Source organism: Leptopilina boulardi, unplaced genomic scaffold (genome assembly GCF_019393585.1).
Source record: "Leptopilina boulardi isolate dan_hultmark-lab unplaced genomic scaffold, ZJU_Lbou_2.1 LbouV2_341, whole genome shotgun sequence".
NCBI lineage: Eukaryota > Metazoa > Arthropoda > Insecta > Hymenoptera > Figitidae > Leptopilina > Leptopilina boulardi.
The window spans coordinates 3,560,068-3,580,110 of record NW_026137909.1 but is presented as its reverse complement, the minus strand read 5'-3'; the positions used below and the strand labels follow the sequence as shown (position 1 = coordinate 3,580,110).

Here is a 20,043-nt window from a genome sequence, read left to right as displayed (position 1 = left end):
CAACCCATAGCACCGCATATTCTCACATAGTTCTCACGCTTGATCATAGTCTCTCTCTCTCACTCTCTCTCTTCTTCCCTTCATCCTTTATGCCTGCACCTACCATCCTCTATCTACTGCCATCCTAAAAAATTTTTTTTATCAATCCACCTCGAAATATTATTCACATTTATGAAAGCAGTATTAGGTAATTGCAGCAAAATAAAGTAATTTGTCCTATGACTAAAATAACAATTTATTGGTTTAAAGATGAAAGTTTATTTGACAAAAAATAATTTAAAAAGATAGAAATATTTAAAAAGTATGTTTAAAATTTGCTATCAACAATACATAGGTAAGCGCAAATTGCTCTTCGCTAAACTAAAGTTTAGTAAAAGGTAGTGGACTACCTTTTATACTATTGATTAAGTAAACCTAGGAGTCGATTATGAAATTCCATTTACACTTCTACTTTTTCTAATTTCCATTTCCACTTTCTCTATTTTTCATTACCCCTTTCATTTCCACTGACAATTGGAAGTTAAATGAGAAATTAGAAAAAGAGGAAGTGGAAATAAAAATTAGAAAAATTGGGAGTGGAAATGAGCAAAAATGGAACTAGAAATGAGAATAAGTGGTAGTGTAAATGGGAGTAGAAATTAAAAAAAATTGAAGTGGAAATGGGAAAAAAAGGAAGTCGGAATGAAAATTAAAAAAGTGCAAGTGGAAATTAGAAAAAGTGGAAGTAGGAATGGAATGCAAGTGGGAGTGGAAATGGAAGTGGGAATATAAGTTAGAAAAAGTAGGAGTGGAAATAAGAGAAAGTAGTAGTGAAAGTGGAAGTGGGAATAAAATTTAGAGAAAGTGGGAGTAGAAATGGTGGTGGGAATAAAAATTAGAAAAAGTGGAAGTGGGAATTAATATTAGAAAAAGTGGAAGTGGAAATAATAATTAGCAAAAGTGGAAATGGAAGTAGGAATGATAATTAGAAAAAGTGTAAATGGAAATAAGAAAAAGTAGATATGGAAGTGGAAATAAAAATTAGAAAAATTGGGAGAGGAAATAACAAAAAAAGGATGTGGAAATGGTAGTGGAAATAAAAATTCGTTATATGAAAATGGAAGTGAGAGTGAAAATGAGAAAAAATGGGAGTGGAAGTAGCAGTAAAAAAGCAAAAATAGAACAAGTGGAAGTGGAAATAGAAGTGGGAAGGAAAATTATAAAAAGTGAAAGTGGAAATGGAAGTAGTAGTAAAAATGAAAGTCGGAAAAATAAATAAGAGGAAGTAGAAATGGAAGTAGGAGTGGAAATGAAAAAAATTTGATGAAATTAGAAAAAGTGTTAATGGAAACGGAAGTGGGAGTGGAAAGTAAAAAAAGTGAATGTGGAAATGGAAGTAGGAATTAAAATTAGAAAAAGTGGAAGTAGGAATCAATATTAGAAAAAGTGGAAGAGGAAATAATAATTATCAAAAGTGGAAATGGAAGTGGGAATGATAATTAGAAAAAGTGGAAATGGAAATGTGAATGAAAATTAGTAAAGTGGAAGTTAAAATGAGAGAGAGGATGTGAAAATGGTAGAGGGAATGATAATTAGAAAAAATGGATATAGAAGCGGGAGAAGAAAACAGAAAAATTGGAATTGGAAATAAAAGTGGAAATTGGAAAAATTATCAGTGGAAACGGAAGTGGGAGTGGAGATTAGAAAAAGTGGATGTGGAAATGGAAGTAGAAATTAAAATAAGGAAAAGTGGAATTAGAAGTGGGAATCAAAATTAGAAAAAGTGGAACTGGAAGTGAGAGTGGAAATGAGTAAAAGTGGAAGTGGAAATGGAAGTGGAAGTGTAAATGAGAAAAAGTGGAAATGGAAGTGGGAATAAAAATTAAAAATAGTGGAAGTTGAAATGAAAAAAATTGTATTAATAAGATCCTGATCGATATTAGGAGTCATCTAAATGTCAAAAAGACTTGTTTCCATTTGATTTTTCACGAATGTTAAACTACATCTTTTATCGTTATAGTCAACTAAAAGTTCATTTTCTTATGCGAGTAAGCTGGAATCTTCAAGACAGACATAAACGTTTTCAAAATACAAATCACGGTTTAATTTGTTACTTGAGACGGAACTATGATTTTCTTGCTCAGGAAATTCAAACAGCATCAGATTACTCTTCCTTTCAGGTCGATTAAATTACTTCCTCAATATATTTGCTTGGAAATCGAGGTTTGACAGTTCCTGCATCATTATCTTTTAATTTATCCTCAACCACAATAATACGTTCAGAGTTAGATCATTAACTCCAGTTTCGGTTTTACTTAATACTGTCAACGTATCATTAGATTTTAAGTTTATATTATATCCTCTAGACTTAGAAACGTTTAGATTTTGGATAGCTTTAATGATACCGAGCAGTTGAAGCTTAATTTCATGAGTTAATTATTAATTCCAGTTTTTTTTTTAACCTAATGGACATTTCCAGGACGTTCATAATTTATCTTAAATATACTGATTCTCTTAGGGATGATCGTAAAACGGATAATTTTTTTTTCTTTTTGAAAACTTTAAGTAAATTAATTTTTTATAATTTTCTGTTGGTCCGATGGGAAGACTTACGTTTAAAAGTATTGGAAAATTTCATATCATATTAGCTTAATGAGTAAATCCTTTTGAATTTCATTTTTGTCCACATAATTCTAATTCCTGAGGTAAAAGGAATTTCCCCATAAAATTTTAATCATCTACTTTTCTCATCGATGACGTAAGTTATGAATAACAAAATTTTCTCGAAAATATATATACTAATAATTACGAGATTCAATTCAATAAATTCTTCCACAAAAACTTTAATGAGACTTTAAAGAAATATATAACAATTCGTTAAATTTGACATATATTCGTAATTACATAATGTTTTGAAAACATATAGAATATATAAATTTTGACCGATTTTTATCTGCGTGAAGAAAAAAAGAAATATATGTATTAAATTTCATGCTCGCTTTATGGAAAACTGTGAAAAGGTTTGCAAACAGGGAAGAAAAATTCGTTTCGTTTGCTTCGCGTAGTTGCTGATGTCGTCAAGTTTTTTTTTCTGCGCAAATATTTTCTCGCTTTCGTTTCTTTGAAAGCCAGCGCGCCTGAACGTTATTCGTTTCGAATCGAGCGACAGAGGTGGGTCGCATGTCGCCGATATTGAATTTTACTTGGTAGAAGAGGAAGGGAGGAGGTGGAGATTTTCTCAGACGGCGATCATTCACGAAAAATAGTGTGTATCCAGGCGATGTCAAATTTTATTTATTTACCTTTTGACTTTGACAAAAACCTTTCATGCCCTTCTTATAAATATGTCTCGCAATCGGAACATTTTAAGATTTGTTTCAACAATATCCTACGTATTTAAACGATTTCTCTAGAAGTTAGAAATTATGATCCTGAGGGTCAATTATGTAATTCTATTTCCATTTCCACTTTGTCTCATTTCCACTCCGGCTTCCATTTCCACTTCCATTTTTTCTAATTTTGATTCCTACTTCCATTTCAACTTCCACATCCACTTTTTCTAATTTTCATTTCCACTTCCACTTTATCTAATTTTCATTCCCACACCAACTTCCATTTCCACTTTTCCTAATTATCATTCCCACTTCCACTTTTCTAATTTTCATTCCCACATCAACTTCCATTTCCACTTTTTCTAATTATCATTCCCACTTCCACTTTTCTAATTTTTATTAACATTTCCATTTCCACTTTTTCCAGTTATGATTCCCACTCCCATTTCCACTGGGAAATAAAAATTAGAAATAGTGGAAGTGAAATGGAAGTGAGAATAAAAATTAGAAAAATGGAAATAGAAGTGCTAGTGGAAACGAGAAAAATTGGATGTGGAAATGGGAGTTAAAGAGAAAATGGGAATTATAATTATGAAAAGGGAAATAGAAGTGGGAGTGCATATGAGAAAAATTAGAATTGGAAATTGAAGTGGAAATTAGAAAAAATGTCAGTGGAAACGGAAGTGGGAGTGGAAATGAGAAATGGTGGTAGTGGAAATAAGAAAAAGTGAAAATGAAAGTGGGAGTGATAATTAGAAAAAATGCAAGTGGAAATAGAAGTGTGAGTGGAACTGAGAAAAATGTAAGTGGAATTGGGTGAGGAATTACAAAAAAAAGGATGTGGAAATGGTAGTGAGAATAAAAATTCGATAATTGAAAATGAAAGTGGGAGTGAAAATGAGATAAAATGGGAGTAGCAGTAAAAAATCAAAATTAGAACAAGTGGAAGTGGAAATAGAAGTGGGAAGAAAAATTATAAAAAGTGAAAGTGGAAATGGAAGTAGTTTTAAAAATGAAAGTCAGAAAAATAAATAAGAGGAAGTTGAAATGGAAGTGGGAGTGGAAATGAGAAAAATTTGATGTGGAAATGGAAGTGGAAATTAGAAAAAGTGTTAATGGAAACGGAAGTGGGAGTGGAAAGTAAAAAAAGTGAATGTGGAAATGGATGTAGGAATTAAAATTAGAAAAAGTGAAAGTGAGAGTACAAATGAGAAAAGGTGGAAATGGAAGTGGGAATGAAAGTTAGAAAAAGTGGAAGTGAGAGTGCAAATGAGAGGAGGAAGTGGAAACGGATGTGGGAATGATAATTAGAAAAAGTGGAAATTGAAATGTGAATAAAAATTAGTAGTAGAATGAGTAGAATTAGTAGTGGAAATGAGAGAGCATGTGAAAGTGGAAGTGGGAGAGGAAAAGAGAAAAATTGGAATTGGAAATTAAAGTGGAAATTAGAAAAATTGTCAGTGGAAACGGAAGTGGGAATGGAGATTGATTAGAAAAAGTGGATGTGGAAATGGAAGTAGAAATTAAAATAAGAAAAAGTGGAATTGGAAGTGGGAATCTAAATTAGAAAAAGTGGAAATGGAAGTGTAAATGAGAAAAAGTGGAAATGGAAGTGAGAATATAAATTAGAAAAAGTGAAAGTGGAAATGAGAAAATTTGTAATAATGAGATCCTGATCAATATTAGGAGTTATCTAAATGTCAAAAAGACTAGTTTCCATTTGATTTTTCACGAATGTTATACTACATCTTTTATCGTTATAGTCAATTAAAAAAAGAAAAGTTGAACTAAAAAGTTGAAATGGAAGTGGGAATAGAAATAAAAAAATTGGAAATGGGAATGATATCAGAAAAATTGGAAATGGATGTGGGATTTGAGATGAGAAAAAGTGGAAGTAGAAGTGGATATTAGAAAAATTGGTTGTGGAAATGGAAATGGAATTACATAATCAACCACCTGATAACAATTATATGTAATTTAATTTCTACCATAAATTGAAAAAAATAAAATGTAATGAATTTTTCATAATATAAAATAACAGTCACTTTACATATTAAGATAGGGGATAATGTTTCATGAGAAAATTTAACATGACATTTACAGGATTAAATGTTCAGTTTGGAGACAAGTGAAGTATTTTGGAAATTGCATTCCTTCACATCATGAAATAACAGGAATAATCGTAGTTCGCCTTATACCGCGTTCTCTCTCTCCCCGTCATTGTTTCGTCATCTCAGAATTCCAAGGATTGAAACAACATCCAGCATTTCCCAGCTATACCATATCTCAGACATTCGCTTCAGACTCGGAATTCAAATAATGCAGAATATTAATTATATCGTTTTGCTCATGATGTTGAAGGACGTTGATTTATTGTTCCCGCATTGTGGATTAATTCACGTCCCGTCAACGTCGAATGACGTAATACCAAACATCAATAAATTACTACTCTCAAGACTCATAAATTACAAATAATATTCATCAATGCGCGGTTAAAGTTCGCAAAATACAATTATTGTAAATTAGAAAAAGAAGAAACAATTTGGAATTATTTTGTTGAATAATAATATTTGGCAATAATTTACTAAATGAGAGAAAATATAGCACCGCATTATTATTTATATATTTTGTGCAATTAGACTTCATGTATGCATAAGCGAATTAATTACATTAAAAAATGAATCAATTTGTCATATATTCGAGGAAAATTAATCGGAAACCATATGTGGAATTCTTTTAGAAAATTATCGACACTTCACTCTCATTGAAACGAGAGAATTTAAATAAATTATCAAGTTCAGAAAATTAGTTCCCATATTGCTTGGGGACAATTTCTTCCTAAGGTATAAAAGTAAATTTTTTTCCAATTGGTGAAATTATATTATTCATTTTGGGTCGAATATATTTATTTTTTTTTACTTAGGGAATTTCTTTATAAACATATCGAGGAATAAAAAGTATTCTGGATTATTAAAATTATTTTCTGATCTAATATAAAGAAAATTTTAAATTAAAGTGATATTCGTTTGTATTCGTTTTGTTGTTATAACAGGAATTTAAAAGGAATTGGTTTTTATTTATTTTAATTTTTTCTACTCTAATATAACTTACAATCTTCCCTATTCTATTTCTTGATTTAATTCAGTTTTTAAAAGAAAAAAACTGAATAGGAACGAGGTAATAATGAATTATATTACACAATTATTTGCTTATTTATTTAAATAATTCGTTAATTGCAAATTTTAAAATAATTTTTCAAACTTTTAATTACAATAAACTTTAAAACAATTATAATTCAAATAATCTTTAAAATTTTTAATTACAATAAATATTTAAATTATAATTTTTTATAATAATCATTTAAATAATTCTAAAAAATAATATATTTCTAGTAATCGCTTCGGAATTCTAATAAATGGAAACAATTTAAAAGTCTAACTTTTAGATGTATTTCCAGATGTTTTTCTTTTTGTTGGAGCACTTGTTCACTTTTCTAATGAAGAAAGTTTATTTATAAACAATCATTTATCTATAAATATATTTTTGTTTATTTATAAATAATTGTTTATTGATTTATTTATTTAAAAATAATTTTTCATTTGTTTAATTATTGTTAAATAAGTCACGGTGACGTGATATCGTGATGAAGGAATATCAGGGGATCGATTATGTAATTCCATTTCCATTCCCACATCCACTTTTTTTAATTTCCACTCCCACTTTTTCTAATTTCCATTTCCATTTCCATTTCCATTTCCATTTTCATTCTCACTTCTATTTCCTCTCTCATTTCCAATTTTTCTAATTTTCATTCCATTTACACATCCACTTTTCTAATTTCCACTTCCACTTCCGTTTCCACTGACACCTTTTCTAATTTCCACATCAAATTTTTCTAATATCCACTCCTATTTCCGTTTCCACTGACACTTTTTCAAATTTCCACTCTCACTTTCATTTTCACTTTTTCTAATTATCATTCACACTACCATTTTCACTTCCAATTTTTCTCATTTCCACACCCACTAACTAAATAATAAAAAATTGTACCTTAAAAACAAATATTCAAACCTCAAAACGTGATGTTAATAAATTTTTTAATAATCATTTATGAAAACCATTTATTGAAATAATGATTATTTTTAATAGTTACTTTCAACAGTCAAAATAGTTAATGTATTATATTTTCTACAATAATGAAACAAAGAAACTTGGTACAAACTTAGAGTAAACAAAATACATTAATTTAACTGCAGAAGGAAATTATTTCTAATTTGTGCAAGTGAGAGTGGAAATGAGAAAAGTGGAAATGGAAATGAAAATTAGAAAAAGTGGAATGGAAGTTGGAGTTATTATGAGAAAGGTGAAAGTAGAAATGAAAGCTAGAAAAAGTTAAAGTGGAAAATGGAAATTGAAGTGGAAATTAAAATTAGAAATAGTGGGAGTGGAAATGGATGTGGGAATGAAAATTAGAAAAAGTGGAAGTGAGATTGGAAATGAGACAAAGTGGAAGTGGAAATGAAAATTGGAAAAAGGGGAGTGGAAATGAGAAAAATTGGAAGTGAATGTGGAAATGGAATTACATAATCGACCATCTGGACTTTAAACTAAAATGAATGAAAATTAGAAAAAGTGGAAGTGAGAGTGGAAATGTGAAAAAGTGTAAATGGAAGTGGGAATGAAAACTATTAGAAGTGGAAATAAGAAAAAGTGGAAATGGAAGTAGGAATTAATATGAGAAAAGTAGAAGTGGGAATGAAAATTAATAAAGGTAGAAGTGGGAATGAAAATTAATAAAAGTAGAAGTGGAAATGGAAGTGAGAGTGTAAATGAGAGAAAGTGGATGTGGAAATGGGAATAATAATTAGAAAAAGTGGAAATGGATGTGGGAATGAAAATCAGAAAAAGTGAAGTGGAAATGGAAGTGGGAATGAAAAGTAGAAAAAGTGGAAATGGGATTAGAAATAAGAAAAAATGAAAGTGGAATTAATAGTGGGAATAAAAATTAGATAAAGTGGAAGTGGGATTAGAAATAAGAAAAAGTGGATATTGTAATGGATGTTTGAATGGAAATTAAAAAAGTGGAAATGGAATTACAAAATCGAGCCTCTGGTCAGAAAGAAACGTGCTCGGTTCAACCCGCCGTATTAGTTTTATATATGCGTGTTATTTATATGAGAATTAATTTATTGCCGACCCTCCTAACGCACTTTCCATCTCTCGAGGACTTGGTTGCAAAGAGAAATACCAACATTAAAGGACTTTGTCAACTCTTTCTCTCACTGGCATGAGGACTGAATTTGTTTTTACCTACCATGAATGGTCTTTTTTTACAGGTGTGAAGTACTTTCTTCATTTGACATAGACTCACTCCCTCTAGTATATATATTATAAATTTACTTTACACACTTTTGAGAAAAAATTTCAACTTTTGTAATTCACATTACGTGCTCTGCATGCGCGGACAATGTGAATTTTCCAATGAACAATAATGTGGCCTCGTTAACAGAAGTTACTTCAGTATTGACTTTTCGTTTCGAAGGGAGAGGAAAAAGTTGAATTTCTCTGAGGAAAAGTAAGCGTTGTGAATGGCATGGGAGTGGAGAGAGAGAGAGGGAAGTCCCCTGTGGAACGAGTTGAAAATTCTTTTTACGAATTGAACTAGTTGGAGGAGGCGATGCTCACTCTACCACACGTCAAAAACTCTGTTGTGAATTCAATCGAGAAAGTTTCATATTATAAAATTAGAAATATCCAGAAAATCTGGACAGCTTTAATCATGAGGGATTTAATTTTCAAAGTAAATTAGATAAATAATAGTAAAGTTTTTTTAGGATAATGAAGATAATTTTTTTTTCTTAACTAATAAATAAATGACGATTTATTTTTGTATTAATCTTATGTATTTATTTTATTTTAGGACCTTCCTTCTGGGGCCTCATAAATCCACAATGGTCATTGTGCAGCAAAGGTAGACGGCAAAGTCCCATCAACATTGAGCCGGACAAGTTGCTCTTCGACCCACACCTGAGACCAGTGCATGTGGACAAACACAGGGTAATTTGTCAATCCTTCTTCTCTGACATTTCTTGTCTTTTTATATTCCTGTGGGATTCATACAACTCCTAGGGCGAAATGTGAACCAAAATGCTTGTCGCTTTCAACTTTCCATTCTTCCTAAATTAAGATGAAATACTACAGTTGATAAATGTTCCATCTACAGGAAGGAAACGTCGCTGGGATATAAATCCGATTTTCCCCTGGCGAAAATGTTCAATTTTCAAAAAAAAACATTTCACATTCTATGAAAGAAATGCTTTTTTTGATTTATTAAAAATTTTATTTAGATTTAATTTATTTACCGATTGTTTTTTAGGAAATTAATTCGAATTAAATAATGAATTCAATGAGTAAGAAATTGGAATTAATTAAGTTATATTCCAAGTGTATGCTAACGTAATCATTAAAAAGTTTCATTTTTGTTAGAAATTCGAAAAGAAGCTAGCCACTAAATTTTTCTACCTTGTTGACCACAAAGGGAACTTTATGTACTGCTATCGGGATAAGAAAATTTTATAAACTTGCCTTTCAACTTCCGATCAACTCAACCTTTGTCTTCAGAAAGAATTTGATCTTCATTGCAATTTAATTTTTATGGTAGGAGTATTCCTTTCAATATGAATTAAGGAATTTATTTTGGTCGATTCTACCAATAAGGTGATCTACGTATTGCAGAAGTACAGATCATCATATGTAGGTTCGAAGAAGAGGTCCGGGAAATGAAGTCTTTAGACGTTTAGAAGAACGTTAACCGAATTATTATAAAAGACTATTGTAGGATTGGCATTGTTAATAACAGGAGTTAATTACGTAATTTTTTTGGATTCCACATTCCAGATCCCACATTTCACATTCCGGATCCCACTTTCCATATTCCGTATTACGACTTCCATATTCTGGTTTTCACATTCCGGATTTCACTTTCAAAATTCCGTATTCCGGACCCCACATTCCGTATTCCACTTTTCACATTCCGGATCCCTCTTTTCACATTTCGAATTCCATATTCCGATTTCCACATTCCGAATACCACTTTTCATATTCCGCATTCCAGATTCCACTTTTAAAATTCTGTATTCCGGATCCTATATTACACATTCCGAATTCCACTTCCCACATTCCACTTTCAGAATGTGGGATATGGAATCCGGCATTTTGAAAGTTGAATCCGGAATACAGAATGTAAAAAGTAAAATTCGGAATGTTTAATCCGAAATGTGAAAAATGGAATGCAGGATGTGGGATTCGGAATCCTGAATAGGGAATTATGAAAGGGGGATCCGTAATGTGGAATCTGAAATACGCAATTTTCAATGTTGGATCCGGAATATGGAATGGTAAATACGGAATTTTGAAAGTGGAATCCAGAATGTGGAATCCGCAATACTGGAATTTAAATTTGATTACTCTTAAAATCTTTATTTTGTTAATTATTATTGTTAAATTTAATAATTTTAGTTATATTTTTTTGTTTTACTACATATTATTTTCGCGCAATTCATCAATTTTATATCACACTATTATTCTTGTTATCTATTATGTATAATTTGTATAATCCTATTATTTGTCTTCGGACTGTTGGATTAATTTCAATAAATAAAATAAAATAAATCAAATACGAATTTTGAAAAGTTGAATTCGGAATGTGTAATTTGAAATGTGAGATCCAGAATATAAAATCCGGAATTTTTAAAATGGAATATGGAATTTGAAAAGTATAATAGAAAATGTGGAATGTGAAATACGGAATTCTGAAAGTGGGATCCGGAACGTGGAATTCGAAATACGGAATGTGAAAATGGAATCCGGAATTAGAATAGTGGAATACGGAATGAATAATCCAAAATGTGAAACTTTCCTGAACATTTAAATGAAATTTTCGCCTAACTATAATTATAATTATAAAAAAAATTAATTTAAATGTTCAGGAAAGTTTCGCGCTAAACATTTGTTCAAGTGGGACATTTAAATCTTTACAAAATTTTCACTAAACATTGCAATTAAATATTCCGAACATTTCAAATAAATCTTTAGAAAAGTGTCGGTGCTGTGGGAGCAGTGGGATCCGGAATGTGAATTATGGAATTTTGAAAGTGAAATCCGGAATATCAAATCTGGAATACAGAATTTTTGAAAGTGGGATCCGGAATGTGAAATCCGTAATACGGAATTTAAAAAGTGGAATACGGAATGTTAAATCTGAAATACGGAATTCTGACAGTGGGATCTGGAATGTGGAATTCGAAATACGGAATGTGAAAAGTGGAATACGGAATTAGAATAGTGGAATACGGAATGAATAATCCAAAATGTGAAACTTTCCTGAACATTTAAATGAAATTTTCGCGTAATTATAATTATAAAAATATTTCATTTAAATGTTCAGGAAAGTTTCGCGCTAAACATTTATTCAAGTGGGACATTTAAATCTTTACACAATTTTCACTAAATATTGCAATTAAATATTCCGAACATTTCAAATAAATCTTTAGAAAAGTTTCGGTGCTCTATTTGTTTTAAAAAGAAATAAATTTAAAAGAATTGAAAAGATAATAATGCACTAAATGCACAAAAATCTTTTCGGACGGTATATAAAAAAAATGAGCAAAATTTTTTAATGAATGACGAAAGCATAATGCACAACTTAATCGCACTACGTTCTTTGGATCTAGAAGTTTGACTTGTGAATTGAAGAAAAGAAAGAACATTGATAAATAATAAAATTACTTACTTTTTACAATTTTATTTATGATGATTGTGGGAAAAACAGGTTTAATAATGAACCTTGGACCCTTTGGTATATAATAATGATATCTTGAACTGGAACTTTAAAGATAAAACTGACTTAATCACTGGAGGAAAAAATTATAAAATTGAATGATTCAAAAGAATGGATTTGGAACTTGAAAGAATTGTAAATAGAAGAAAGAACTGAGACTAAACGTTTGTTCTAATTTTTTGGTTTTTAATCAAACACTTTGGCTAGTTTAACGTTTTTTTGTTCATCTAAAAAAAATCGATTCAACAAAAAAAGCCCATGAGTATAAAAATTCTAGAACCGAATTTTAATCTTCAATCTTTATAATATTTAAAGCCCAAATGGAACTCACTTTTCTCTTATGGCGCCGCTACCCCGTTTGAAATATATTTTTGAACTAGAATCGATTAGCGTCAAAGAGATGAGCCATAACTTTTCAAGCATCGACTTGCCTTGGGTTCTTATCGCTTGAAAACAGAGGGCAGAACGATGGTTCGATCATAAACTACTTCCATGTTAGAGAAACACCGTCTGCATATGAAAGTGAACCACGATGTGCACGATAAGAAGTACGAGATGCTGTAAAAGTCAGAGTTTTCTCGGAAACAAGGACTTTTAACCTGCACCTGTATTTCTTATTTGAACATATTCAAAGCTCTAAAAAAAATTTTATGCCATTATTAAAAGAAAACAAATATTAGAAATAAGTTTATAATTAAAACTGTCAGAGCTATAAATTTAAGAGATTAAATAAGAAAATAATTTTTTTTTTAAATCTAAAATTCTCTCTTAATAATCTATATAAGAGCGAAACGTTAATGTCATCGTTTATGGGTGGTAGTAGATCTTAAACTTTTTCCCCTCTCTCTCTCTCACTCTTAGTTTTTCTTTTCCTTTTACTCTTGGCAATTTTTCCTGGGGCATCTTCTTTAATTCGATAATAGAGTTATTAATTACCCACTTCCCTCCTCGTAATGTGCAGTCTCAACCGCCTCCTTAGCAGTAACTAAAGACGCTTGAAACACTAATTTTCCATTAAGTAAACATTTATTCAGATTTCCTTCGGCTCACCAACTTTAGAGGAGCTTTCCTCGTTGTGTAATATACCGTGAACCTTTATATCCCTTAAAACAATTTTATTCAAAAAAATTTTGTTCCCCTTTATTTTATTTTTATCTTCTTCTATTGTCTCGTAAATTTTTAAATTTCATTTAAAGTTTTCTTTAACTATTTCATAACTTTTTTAAATATTTTAATTGCATTATTATTTATTTTATATATTTTTTTGCAGCTATTTTGCGGAATTTTTTTTTTATTGTTGGCAAATTTAAAGAATGTGTTTCGCAACACTTGTAATACAAGTTTTATGTTTTTTTTTAACTGTGGTACTTTAAAAAAGGGTGACTGAAGTCGTAAAGATTCACACAGAATTTACAAATCATAGCAGCGGATTTAACTGTGAAAAAAAATTGTTTAAAATACAAAAGAGTATTTTTTATTTTTGATACACTTCAATTTTAAAGAAAAATTTATTACATACTAAAGAGAATTTTTTTTTTCGAAAAAAATTCGAAAGAAAGAAAGTTACCAGACCTTTGGGAACCATTAATGTGAGCTGCTGCACGACTTTTGGAGAGTAAAACAAATCGTAGAAGGTAAAGTAGCGGCACTTCCGTAAATAGCCTGGTCGAGGTTTAAAAGGCAAACGTTTCACGCCAAGAAGACACGAATTGTCGTCGTCGACTATTTTTTCTTTCTCATCCTTTTTCAACACTGTCTCTTACTTTCTCTCTAGGATTTTTAGTACCACGGTCTTTACGCGAATTTCTCTTCTATCTCAATTTTTCTCCAAACGACAACGCGCGCAAGGTTAGCGCACATCGGATGCATTCTATCACCTTTGAATCCTTCTCAAACCCCTTCTGCCTCACCATTGTTTGATCCTCGCCGACAAAACGTGAAAGAAAAAGAAAAATGAGTAGAGTGAGATGAAAATGTAAAAAAAAGAAAAAATTCACACACAGAGAGAGAAAGAGGGAAAAAATAAAAAGTTTTTTAAAGCTCTCAGTCAGCCTATGATCTTGGTACAAGCCTCAACGCCATTTGGCTATAACCACAAGAGTTGAGTCGTTGAGGTGTCACTTCTCCTTCCCCCTTCTTGGCTTTAATCGTGGGCTTGCAGGAGTCGCCCTTTACTAGCTTTAAAATCCCTCCGTTATACTATATCTACTACTATAGACCAGAACTTCTCCCACCTCCTTGAAATGCCAAGGCGAATTTATACGCCGTTTAACCCGGTTAAAACTTTGGCACTTAAATTAAACAATAGAACCAACACCTCCTCGAACGTACGTCTTTGGTAAAGGCAGAGAGCTCTTACTTTCTCCTGTTTTCTTTCTCTCGATTTTCCTTCTATTCTTTTTCGTTCGAAAGATCTCAAAACTTTATGTTTTTCTTTACTTTCTGGTGTTTGTCGACAAAAGTTCTTCATGTACGTATGAACACCATCAGCGTCCTTGAATTAACGCCCCATAGATATATAGAAGGCGGAGAAATAGATTTAAAAAGAAATAAAAATGACGAACAATATTTGTTGCTTCCCAACTCATATTTTTTTTTGTAATAATAAATTGAATTTGTCGAAATTATAATAAGTACTTAGGTTAAGAATTAAATACAACAGTACACTTTACAATACTAACATAAATTTTTGGATTATTTTTATATTTATCTTAAACTACTTTGTGTAGGAAGTGTAATCTTCCTTATCATCCCAGCTGTGCATTACAGCTGTCTACTTTGCCTGATGGGTCGTTCACCAAATGTTGTAAACCTAGGTCATTGTCTCCTTCAAATAATTCTCAATCTTCACAAACCTCTGTTAACTTGGATAGTATTTTGAGAGCTATTAAGGTTTTATCAACAACAGTTTCTGATAATTTTGCCAATATGACTGAAAACATGTCAGATATCAACAAAAAACTCGATGACACACTGTGTAGGCTAAGTAATATGGAAAGCAGAGTTGTTGATTTGACAGAGCGTCTTAATGTTGTCGAAGAGAGACTTGATAAATCTGAGGCAAATGGTTCTACAAATATTGATTCTAATTCAGTAACTAATGTCTGTATAAATGAACTTGTTGATCGAAATGAAAGAAAGAACAATCTTGTTTTATTTAATCTTCCAGAATTTGACACTTCGTCAAATAATAGTTGTTCTTTGAAATCTGTGGTTACGACTAAATTAAAAAAATTCATTCAAACAGATGATCTTGAAAATATACGCACATTTAGAATTGGTTCTAATGCGCAGGTTTCTCGTAAGCCTCGCCCTGTTAAGATTGTATGTGAGACGGAAGAGAAGGCACAAGTAATTCAAAAAAAATTTGTAAGTGTCAAAAGAGACTCAACACGTTCAAGGGAGTTGGAAGATCTTTGGATGTCGAATGACAGGACGGTTATGCAGAGGAAGGAGATTAAGAGAGTGAGGGAGGAACTAGAGACCCGTCGATTAGACGGAAAAATGTATGTGTCAATGGTCTACCGGCGTGGAATCCCAAACCATAATTAAAATCCCTCCTAGAAATCGCACATCCACTCTTACAGTCCAAATAGATGCGTGTAAGGAGAATCTGTAGTGATTTCCCCACTTGGTGCCCAAGGTTGTGTCCGTTCCTAGAGAAACTTATTTTATTTCTATCTATGAAAGTGATTTAAGGAAATACATACAGAACTAAATGTAGACATTGTGATTTAGAGAAAATCAGTATTATTGAACAATAACAATTATTTTTGAAATTAATTGATATAATGGTAAAGCAGATTCAATTTATCAAAAATTAATCTTCTCCTTTGATAATAATGTAATTTCATTTATGTTATTCTTTAGTGTATAAACTTATACTGAACTTTAACCATTATAGCGCCTACCTAGATTTAGTTAATATTTTATATTTTGTATTGTTACTTACGTAACTATTAGAATTTAGGAGTACTTTTGTACGAAAGGGCATGTCCCTTTAATAAATGAAATAGAAATAGAAATAGAAATTAAATAAATATTATAAAATTGTGAGCAAAGTATACAGAATATCATTTATTAAGTTCCAATTCACAGAAGATTACTTCTAAATTATATGACCATTGTAAAAGAAGGGACTACGTTCAGGGGATTAGGATAATTACTCTCAAACCCTAATCATATACCCATAAACATTTTCGTTCAGATTTGTCTATGTACTGTAAAATTCATAAAGTTGTATCAACGCCACCTTTTTTGTGGGTGTTCCTATGGAAAACCAACCAGGTTACCCGAATTTTAGGTTTCTCCACCTTTTTGGGTTTTTCCTCAAAAATAACCAATTAAGGAACTTGGTGCCCTTCTGTGCCAAAAAAATCAAAACGTCGATCTTCCCTTCCAAAATTTTCAACTTCTCTTTGCATAAAACTTCACAATTTACAAATCAGAATAAAACTACTTGTCGACTACTGAGAATTATTATCGCGATCCTTTAGTCATATAAAATTTCATTCTCGATTATCTAGTATTGTAACTCGCGAATCACGGTATATTTTCAAATAACATAACGTAACTTTCAACACACTTTACCAATTGTACACACACAATTGAAGAAATATAATTGTATTACGTATTTAGTTTGCTGTTATTGACTTATACAAACCTTTCTGATACTTAATTCTTAATATTAATTAAGTCAGACCGTTTATTAAAATAAATATGCGGAATTAACAATATTTAATTGAAGTAATTTCAACAATTTCTTGAATAATAGTGCGAAAGTTAGAACTAATTATCAGATTTAACTCTATGAACAGTTTTATAACAAGATGGTTATAATGATAATTCTAATTGAACATCTCCGTGAAGAAAATAATTTGTTAATTTAAAAGTCTTGTAAGGGGTTACACCACTGTGAGGTTGAAATTAAACGTTTTTTTTTTGCTATTTTTTTCGTCGAAGGAGAAATAGGAAGATAATTAAATTGAAGAATATTATTAGGTATATTTTTATGTTTGTAAAATTTTTTTTTTTTTTAAAAAAAGTTACAAAATGGCGGAGTTACGGTTGTTTTTCGAAAATGGTTTTTATTGAAGGAGCTCCACTGCACACATCACACAGGTTACAAAAGTTGATCTGGAACAAAATGAAATTTTTTTTCTCAATTTACATTTACGCAACATTTCTGATTAAGTATTGTCAAAAAATTGAATCCGACATGAGTTCGTAATAATCTGAAATCATTATTACATCTCAGTAACAAAAATTTTAAAAATATATTAAAAATATATTTTATTTATATAGACATATAATAAGTAGTAAAAATAATAGTAAACAAATCTTTATTCTTAATATTTTCAAAATTGATAATCTAAAATTATAATTATTTCTAATATTATATTGAAGCATTGACTCATATATATTATTACATGTGTCTATATCTATATTTACCTCCCGCTACAGAAGGGCTATGCTGAGGAATCGCGTGTGGTTGTTGAACAAGAGCGAAAACTATCTATACTAGTTTTCGCCCTAATTCTTTAAAATTAATTATTTCTTTTTGCAATATTATTCAAAATTCAATTACCTATTTTTATTAAATTAACAAACCTCATATTTTCAATATTTTAAGCTTACAAAATTCTATTATTCAAAAGTATGTGAATAATGAACAATATAAAAACTTTCCTAATATAATTTCCACGCAATTCTTTAGATAATTCTTAGGAATTGTTTTTGCAGCTGTATAAAGTATAAAATTCTATGCAATGTTTAATTTCTCACTTGTATCAAATAGCATAGGCTGACTTTTGACTTGAATATCAAAAGCCTGATGGTGGGCAATTCCTAAAAATCACTCACAATGAGAGAAGAAAAGCACGGAATCTCAAATGGAGAAGTTCAGCATCTGTACACCAAGTTGAGCGCAACAGCAGCGTCACTGTGTAATAGATGCCGTACTAAAATGTGAAATGGATGTTGTGCTTGGCTTGAGTATAGATACTGTACACAGATATGGAACTGTTCAGAAGTATAGTATCTGTCGGTCGCTATGAGACAGATTCCGTATAACTTAGTTCACACCGCTGCCGCGCTGCTAGAGCTTAGTATCTGAACTATGAACGACACCAACTGAACAAAACTAAAGAACGGTTACTGACAGCCATTTTACACGGCCGGCGTTCGTCACAGTACGGATTCTGTGCTTTTCTTCTCTCAGTGCACCTATGCCATTTGACGCTACTACGCACAATACTCTCTAGCAACGAGTAGACTTATGACTTATGTATGCGTTTAGCGAGGCGCAAGCACAGTTTTCTAGCGTTGTACTATTGAAAGAGGCTTGTAGTCGATGTAATAGCGATACTTGCGCTATGCGATACAGGTGTCCATCTAAGTTCTCAGAATTGTCTCAATTCTATGAAAAGTCTATCCCCACAGCACCGAAACTTTCCTAAAGATTTCCTAAAGATTTATTTGAAATGTTCGAAATATTTAATTGCAATGTTTAGTGAAAATTGTGTAATGATTTTCACTAAACATTGCAATTAAATATTACAAACATTTCAAATAAATTTTTAGGAAAGTTTCGATGCTATGGGGGTTAGAATTAAGCTTGGAGATGGGGTGATCTTTGAACTTATTTATTTCCACTAAGGATGATTTTCTAGTATAAAAAACCCATGCAAATGCATTGTTATTAGCTCCGGAATCATTTCATAGTTCGTTTCATAACGTGAAATTACTATCGTGAGTTTGACCCTTCGATTACTTTAAAATTATTAAGACTGTAACTCTTGCATTTCAAACAGTATATGTTTACTCGTTTTTTGGTTTCGAGCAAGTAATCATCATCGCCAGATTTGTAAGCTTCTCATTCATTAAATTTTATTTGTTAATCGTCGTATTAGTGTATTCTCAATTTAACGATTTTGCAAACGTGACGTGTGTGCATTTTGAAGTTTACGAACTAAAAAATTGTGAGGAAGTCTCAACCGTTCCTTTTCAGGAGTTGTAAAAACTCACAGCGTCAAGGACAAGTGCCAACTTGTCAATTTATATTTGTTTCTACCCTTTGAACAGAGGTAATTGTAAGTACAACATTTAACAATTTACAATTCATTGTAACAACACTTTTTAACATTAAACATTCATGTAACATTTTGATTTTATCCATTTATATTAATAAATTATACAAAATTTATATCAATAAAATTCTTCATTGAAATTCTCATATACGTAAATTCATTTAAATTTAACAACTATAAGTGAAAGGGCAATTATTTAATAGTAAAATTAATTAAAAGACGACCCCCATAAGATCGATAGGAACAAACGTTCTTACATAAAAATAAATGGTCAATCCATACTAACTTGACTTAATCAGCTTACCATTCCTCCAAAATTTTAGAATTGATTTTATTAATTATAAAATTAAATTCAACCTCGCCTTTCGCTCGTGCTGTAACATCATTATTTGGAAAATCTGATATTTATTTGTAATTAAAAAATATTCTTAGGCGAAATTCTGAGATATATGATTTGGATTTATTTAACTTACAAGTAATAGAATCCAAAATGACTCCACAATTTGTATGTAAACTATCCGCAAACAGTAAGCAACAATCCAGATTAAGGGGTTACACCACTGTAGCAGGATGAAATTTAATGTTCTTTTTGATATTTTTTTTCGTGAAAGGAAAAATAGGAAAATAATTAAGTTGAAGGATATTGTTAGGCATATTTTTATTTAAAAAAGTTACAAAATGGCGGAGTTACGGCCGTTCTTCGAAGATGGTTTTTATTAGAGAGGCTCCACTGCACTCAGCACACAGGTTGTAAAAGTTAATGTGGAACAAAATAAATTTTTTTTTCTTAATTTACATTAGAATT

The 20,043-nt window shown here is 30.9% G+C and overlaps 1 protein-coding gene across 1 annotated transcript in view; it reads left to right on the top strand.

Moving 5' to 3' along the window:
* LOC127285765 (carbonic anhydrase-related protein 10) overlaps positions 1 to 20,043 on the top strand; it is a 175,906-nt gene that overhangs the window by 93,555 nt on the left and 62,308 nt on the right. The window contains exon 3 of the mRNA XM_051311942.1: positions 9,232 to 9,368. Within this exon, the coding sequence (XP_051167899.1) occupies positions 9,232 to 9,368 (137 nt within the window). The remainder of the gene's footprint in view (positions 1 to 9,231; positions 9,369 to 20,043) is intronic.